The sequence below is a fragment of the Physella acuta genome, unplaced genomic scaffold (genome assembly GCF_028476545.2).
Source record: "Physella acuta isolate Inbredline_101_S28 unplaced genomic scaffold, ASM2847654v3 ptg002149l, whole genome shotgun sequence".
Lineage (NCBI taxonomy): Eukaryota > Metazoa > Mollusca > Gastropoda > Physidae > Physella > Physella acuta.
Window position 1 is genome coordinate 8666 of NW_026733650.1, and position 7393 is coordinate 16058.

The window sequence follows — 7393 nt, forward strand, 5'->3', positions numbered from 1 at the left end:
TTTACTCTGTACGGTAAAAATAATGTATTCCCTCTATGGCCAAAATAATAATTCTCTGCATGGCCAAAATTATTCTTCTCTGTATGTCCAAGCATGGCTAAGTCAACATAGTACCGCCATACAAGATTTTTAGGATGTCTAATACATGATTCTTTAAAATTTCTAAAACCTATGTAGTGCAACAAAAATAGGTTTTACAGTAGTTGTTTCCAGGGGCGTAGCGAGGGGGGTGCGGACCGCACCGGGTGACACCATTTAGGGGGGTGACACCAAGGCAAAAAATAGCAAAATATATAGAGAAAAATGATAATTCCACTTAATAGAGTGATTAATTAGAGTGTTAAATAGCCTTTTAAGAGGTGGGGGGGGGTGTGCAAATCGAAAGTTTGAGGGGGGGGGTGTAAATCGAAAATTGAAAGTTTGTCCCCGGGAAGGGTTGTTGCGCCTCTGGGGGTTGACACCATCAAGTGCCGCACCGGGTGACACCCGACCTCGCTACGCCACTGGTTGTTTCCTCTCTTACTGCACCACTCATTCATAAAATTTAACTAAAACCAATTTTATCAACAAGTAACAAAAATTGTTTTTACTTTTTTTTTATATAAAGCAACATTGTTAAACAATGAAAATACAAAATTAAACCTAATCAAACCATTTTAACATTTCCCTTTCATGCTGCATTACATTTATATCATTCTTTGATAATCTTGCAACTATATTGCCCTGGAACCTTTATATCTTCTTCTTTCCCACTTGCTACTGAAGTGCCTTTCATGCTATGCTGCCTTTCCACTCACATGCTGTTGAAAAAACTTTCACTCTTTATAATGCCTCTCACTCACTTCCCACTGAACTGCCCACTTACTCATTATTGAACTGCCCACTCACTCATTATTGAACTGCCCACTCACTTATTTCCTTATAAACTGCCCATTTACTCACTCAATACTGAACTGCCCACTCACTCAATTCTGAACTGCCCACTCACTTACTTCCTTATAAACTGCCCATTTACTCACTCAATACTGAACTGCCCACTCACTCAATTCTGAACTGCTCACTCACTTATTTCCTTATAAACTGCCCATTTACTCACTCAATACTGAACTGCCCACTCACTCATTATTGAACTGCCCACTCACTCAATACTGAACTGCCCACTCACTCAATTCTGAACTGCCCACTCACTTATTTCCTTATAAACTGCCCATTTACTCACTCAATACTGAACAGCCCACTCAATTCCTAATGTACTCCCCATTCACTCACTTCCCAATGAACTGCCCATTCATTCGCTACAAAACTGACCACTTCTTAATGAACTGCCATTCACTCACTAAATACTGAACTGCTCATTCACTTCACAATGAACCGCACATTCACTCATTGACTCAATACTGAACTGTCCATTCACTCACCTTCCACTTAACTGCCCATTGACTCTGCCCTATGCTGCCCTCTCACTCTCCCTAGCTATCTTTCTCAACAGATATCTCTTCCTGGCCTCTGCAATATCTTTCTGCGAGTTATGATGGGGGTAAACTTTATCCTTGGGATCAACAGGTTTCTCTTCCTGTTTCTTGTCTTCCACAGCAACTTTTACGTCATCTTTCCTGTCAGCCGCAACCTTCACACTGTCCTCCCTGAGTGGACCTTCACTGACCTCCTCATCTGAACCTTCCTCTCTTGGCTTGTCTCCTCCTCCAACCTTCCCATCCAGCCCAACAGGCTCATCTTTCCTACCCCCGGGAGGTGAGTTTCTCATCTTTCTGTCAGACGACCCTGACCTTTCTCTGTGACTTCCAGCCTTGTGTTTTTGATGAGGCTCATCTGGGGCAGATCTATCTTTAGACCGTGACCTTGACCTCTGCCTGTGCTTAGCCTCACTGTTGCGTGGGAGGGATCGTGACCGTGACCTTTCTGCTCGCCTACCAACTCTTGCAGGAGATCTTGCTCTGGGAGATCTTGATCTGGGTGATCTTGACCTAGAATGCCTGTTCCTGGAGCCTCTTGACCTATAGCTATCCCTGTCATCGTCTCTTCTTCTACCCCTGGCACCTGGGGAATACCCTCTCTGTGAAGAGGACTGTCTTCCATACGGAGGGGAGCTTCTTCTATGAGGAGAGGACTGTCGTTTATCATCGGAGGACCTCCTCCTGTGTGGAGAGGACTGTCTTTTGTTGTCGAAGGACCTCCGTCTATGTGGGGAGGACTGTCTTCTATCATCAGAGGACCTTCTCCTGTGTGGGGAGGACTGTCTTCTATAGGAAGACCCCTTTGATCTGTCTCTGTTGCTCTCAGGGGATGAGGAGTCACTCTTTCGTTTTCTGAACTTCCCTCCTGAGTTCGGGCGAATGGGCTTTGAGAAAGCAATTTTTTCTTTGCCTTGTTTCACCTCAGAATCTGAACCATCACTGTAAAAAAAAGCAAAAATTTTGTTGTACATTTAAAAGCCGTTTAGTTTCATTTCTGTGTTCATGAACTTAACTATTTTTTTAACTTTCTGTTGAACAATAAAAGGTGAAATATCAACAAAACAATTTGTCAATTATGTATGATCACAGGTCTCTTTTGTAAGCAGAAATTTGTGTTAATAGTTTTGATTACTGCTTAACATTATTGGCAGACATACAAATTGTTGACTAATGCAATCAAATTTTTTCCATTTTCAAATTATATTATTTTCATCAATGGTTCAATATTTGTTATAAAACTCAAAATTAATTTCTGTACCTATCAGATGAAGAACCAGCAGATGAAGAAGAGGATTCTTTGTGCTTCGGGGGAGAAGTTTCTTCCTTTTTCACATTGTTATCTGGTGCGTCCGGCTCCCTAAACAAACATCATTAAAAATATGACACATTATAATTGATTAATACATTAAACCATAAACTACACGATAAAAACTTTGAAAGTTAATTTTGTCTTCCTGTCAGTGCAGATTGTGTAAATATTCATGAAATCATAGATCACAAGGACTGTCCCATCTTCTAAATTTTCAACTAAAGTTAGGCATGTACTATTTCTAATGTTTTGCTACACTTATTTTAACTAACTTGTTTTAAAATTAACTAATAAAAACAGGTATATTAAGATTTTTACATCAAATTAATCTCAAGAAAATTAAATTCTCTCTAAGATCTAAAAAAAAAGTTTTAGAAAAGAAAAACAACACTAACTCCTCTTTGATCTCCATCTTCTCTCCATCCCCTGATGGTGTGATGTCATTTCCTGCTGTAGATCTGTACAAGTATCTATAGAAACCACTCATGTCTTTCTGCTTGGTAACATCAAGCATACCTGAACCATAGAGAGTATTTCTTGAGTAAATATTGAACAGGGCATAAGTTAACACATTTTTATAAATATAATAATGTTGTGTCAGTGTCATGTTCTTTTATACACTACATGTACTCAAACTTATTTTTTATAATAATTTACAAAGTAGGTCCATGGACTACAAAAAGAATGGCTGATTATATATATAAGCTTATATATATAAGCTCCTTTCTCATTTGTGCAAAACCCTGAGTACACACAGTTATTGTAATATAAATCTCTCTCAAAACAAGCAGATTTTGATCACAAAAACATTTTTTGAAAGACAAACAGATTTGTTTCTTTTATTTCATTATGGCTGTCAAATAGAGGATGTAAAACACTTATTATTTAAACAAGGGGAAGATAAATGATAATATTTAAAAAGTGAACAGGTAATTTCTGAACAAGTCAATACTCTTGACAGAAAGGGAAGAAAACAGAAAATAACATCATGTATAAACAAAGTAAGGGGGAAATGAAACAAATATTTTTTACATAAATACAGCATACATAAGATGTATTGAAATTAAGAAGTACATAAATTAAAGTTATGCGACTTTAAAAAAACACTTAATACTAAAGGTTCTCGTAACACAACATGCATACAAAACAAAAGAAAATACAGCAAAAATCTCTGTAAAAAAACCTCCCTTACTTTCTATGGCAGCCTGTCTTTTCTCCTCTTCTTCTGCTGCCTGCAGTTCTAGCAACTTTTGTTTGTATGCCGAGGTCACGAACTTCTCCTTGTCCGCAAACATCTCACCTTCTGCCTCACGTTCTTTCTGCACCTTCACACAATAAACACAGCATTCATCTACATGGTGGGTGCAACTGTTCCTTTTTTATGGAACTTCTATGAGACTTGGCAGGGCAATACTATGCCAGGAACATGGAGTAAACTAATATAAGCAAGCTAATCTAGTCTAAAAATGTGTGGCTCCGGTGTCTAGTTTAGTTAAGGTCAGACCTAGCGAAAAATACTAATACTCTCCAGACATTGTGTAGATTATTTACATAATTTTCATTTCTGAGGCCTCAATGATGGCAGATATCTTAACATCACAACGGTTGTAAAAAGCAGACTGATTTTGGTGGATTGGTACTTACGGCAAACACAAAAAGTTTACAGATCAACCACAGTAATACTTTTGAGAAGTAGAGATAATTATAATTTAAGAAGAAAACATTCTGCCTACCTGTCTTTCTTTCCTTCTCTCATCTTCCTTCTTCTTTGTTTCAGCAGCTTTAAGCAGGCCAGCAATATATTTTGGCTAAATGTAACAAAAATGGCACATTTACATTTTTTATTTGTACTGAAATTTACTTCAGTATTCCAATATTTTTCTGTCAAGTTATGGAAAGATAATAACATTAGATCAGTATTTTTTTTAACCTAGGCTCAATCAAACCTCAGGGATTCATTTAGTTAGTCTGAGGTCAAGATACACAAGACTCATGATTCACGATCAGATTTTGACAGTACAACTATTAGGAAGGGTTTGATGAATGCGAATATAAAACTGGTGGTGTTTGGTACTCCCAAAAAGGTTAAATACTACTGCATGTGATAGCTTTTTCAAAAATGAAATAATATAGGCATTTCTTATTAAATTAAAACTGAGAAAAAAATAATCTTGGCTAACCTTTCTGTCTACAGAACTTTTTTCTTTAGCACCAACTTGAGGCTTCTTGGCTTGTAAGTCGTCATAAATAGAATCATATTCATACACTGTAGGGTCTTCCTGCAAAGCCTTGTCAATGTCCATCTGAGTCTGAGATAAGAATTAAATAACAAAAAAATTACATAACACTTAGACTTATTAGACAACAAAAACACAAATGATCAGTACTCTTGGTTTATGTATTAAAATATGTAATGAAATATCACAGGTCATTATTTTAAATCAGTTATATCAGTATACTAAAATTTAATAATTTATATTATAAACTAAAAGTATATAATTTTTTTTCTCTACATGTTTTACTAAAACTGAATGTCTAACAGTGGTAAAGCTAGTTTATAAATATCAGAAAAATGTTCAGTATACATGAATATTCAACTAGATAAATCACCTGTCTCTTGACTGTTTTGGGGGCTGAAGTTTTAACGGTGGATCCATTGTCTTCCTTTAATATAAGTGAATTAATTTATTAATAAAGTAAATTACATAAAATACAACCTGAACATCTTTGATAGTAAGTTGTAACAGTTGTTTATCAAACCTCACCCCTTCCCATTTTTGATGACACATCCTTAAAACAAGTTAAATTTCTATTTACTTAGAAGCATCATAAAATTTCAAATAACAGAATTATATCATCCTTTAATATAAGATACATAAGATAACGAGTTCGAATCCGGGTTCAAGCCCTATTAGTAGATCGTCCCTGAGTCCACCCAACTCTGATGGGTACCTAACTCACATTAGGGAAAGTAAGGGCGGCTGGGCATAGTGCTGACCACACTATCTCTTCATATGCCAAGGTCACAGAATCAAGTGAACTCTACTTCACTTGCCCCATAGACCGTCAGGTTTGAAAGGGAAACTTTTACTTTTACATAAGATAAAAATAGTTGTTTTAATTATGTTTTTCCTTATTAAAAAAAAAACTACAACCCATACATTAAAAGCCTTTTAATATATTTAAGAACATTATAAAAGTAGAATAAATCAGATAACCTCATCACTTTCGCCTCCAAAAACATTAAAGGTAGCAGCTTTGCCAGACTTGGCATTGGACTGTCCGGCCTTTTTGGGAAGAATGAGACCATAGCTGGAAAGATAAAAATACACTGTTGCTTACTTTTGTTATGCAATTTAATGGTGAAATTAGTACACTATCTAAGATTCTAGGCCTACTGCTATTTTAGATGAGTGAAGTTCTATAAAACACTAAATTCTAAACGAATTTGATCAATTTTGTTCAAATTTTGTAAAACTTCTTTGAAGTAGGTGGAAAACTTCTTATCCTGCTACCTACACTGACTACGTTTCACTACAGTTATCACTAAAATATAGGCCTAAACACTAAGGGGTCGTCCATAAATGACGACACACTTGTAGGGGGGGGGGTCTGTATTATTGTGACGGTGTGTGATGAGGGGGAGGGGTTCAGATGGTGCGACGTCACACTTTTGCATTTTAAAAAATCAATGTTAGAAAACGAATTTTAGACGTTATTTCACATTTTAGAAAACTGTTTTAATAAATTTTAATAGGAATTGACTAAAATACTCTATTTTGACAGAGTCCAGGCAAGATTTTGGAAAAATATCAATTTCAATGCTTAAAAAAAAAATTCAACTGCAATTTTGAGGGGGGGGGGGGGTTGTGGGCTGAGGTGTGACGTAATTTTAAGGGGGGGGGGTGGGTCTGGCTTTTTGTGACGATATAATTTATTATTTATGTCAACAAATGAATGATGATATGATTATAAATTTTAATGATGATGGATCTGGGATTCTGGATTTTCAAATTTCAACTGTTCTTCTTGATTATTCTTGAAGTTTGATTTGGCCTTATGCCTTAGCAGGCTTAGCACCGGCCCTTTGCTTAGGCTTAGACTTGGTCACGAAAGAACCATCGCATACATTTTTTTTAATGTAACGTTGCATTACTTGTTGTTCTTTATTTCAAACTATTAGATCTAGAATCTAGATCTATATCTTTATCGTAAACATAAATAGTAAGAAAAAACAAAACAGAATCCTTACACTTTACCAGATTTCTGATCGTCTGCCATGATTTGTTTATGTCGATCTATGTCTAGTGGTTACTAAATAACGAAATGTTGAAAAACATTAAAAAAATTAAACGAACAGATATATATATATATATATATATATATATATATATATATATATATATATATATATATATATATATATATATATATATATATATATATATATATATATATATATATATATATATATACATTCTGTTCGTTTAATTTTTTAAATGATGTTTTTCAACATTATATATATATAACTATAGTAGATCTAAAAGATTATGGGTAAATATTTTGGGAAACAGTAAATATAAAAACTTTTTTTTCTGTTAGAGGTCTT

The 7393-nt window shown here is 35.3% G+C and overlaps 1 protein-coding gene across 1 annotated transcript; it reads right to left on the reverse strand.

Annotated features, from left to right (window-relative positions):
• Window positions 1-600: 600 nt before the first annotated feature.
• LOC131932368 (nuclear speckle splicing regulatory protein 1) lies at window positions 601-7091 on the reverse strand. Its single transcript, XM_059289287.1, has 9 exons — window positions 7037-7091; window positions 6003-6096; window positions 5395-5448; window positions 4965-5093; window positions 4518-4592; window positions 3977-4109; window positions 3180-3300; window positions 2734-2832; window positions 601-2414 (listed from the first exon to the last, which is right to left on the reverse strand). Exons 1-9 carry the CDS (start codon window positions 7063-7065, stop codon window positions 1448-1450), a joined length of 1701 nt encoding a protein of 566 aa, XP_059145270.1. The 5' UTR covers window positions 7066-7091; the 3' UTR covers window positions 601-1447.
• Window positions 7092-7393: the final 302 nt, after the last annotated feature.

Bases quoted from the DNA above. Each gene is read 5' to 3' on its own strand.
- LOC131932368 (XM_059289287.1), bottom strand. From the start codon at position 7,065: ATGGCAGACGATCAGAAATCTGGTAAAGT. The intron at 6,097-7,036 runs GTAAGGATTCTG...TTATCTTTCCAG, and splicing joins GATCAGAAATCTGGTAAAGT to CTATGGTCTCATTCTTCCCA. The intron at 3,301-3,976 runs GTAAGGGAGGTT...TCTATGGTTCAG, and splicing joins AAGACAGGCTGCCATAGAAA to GTATGCTTGATGTTACCAAG.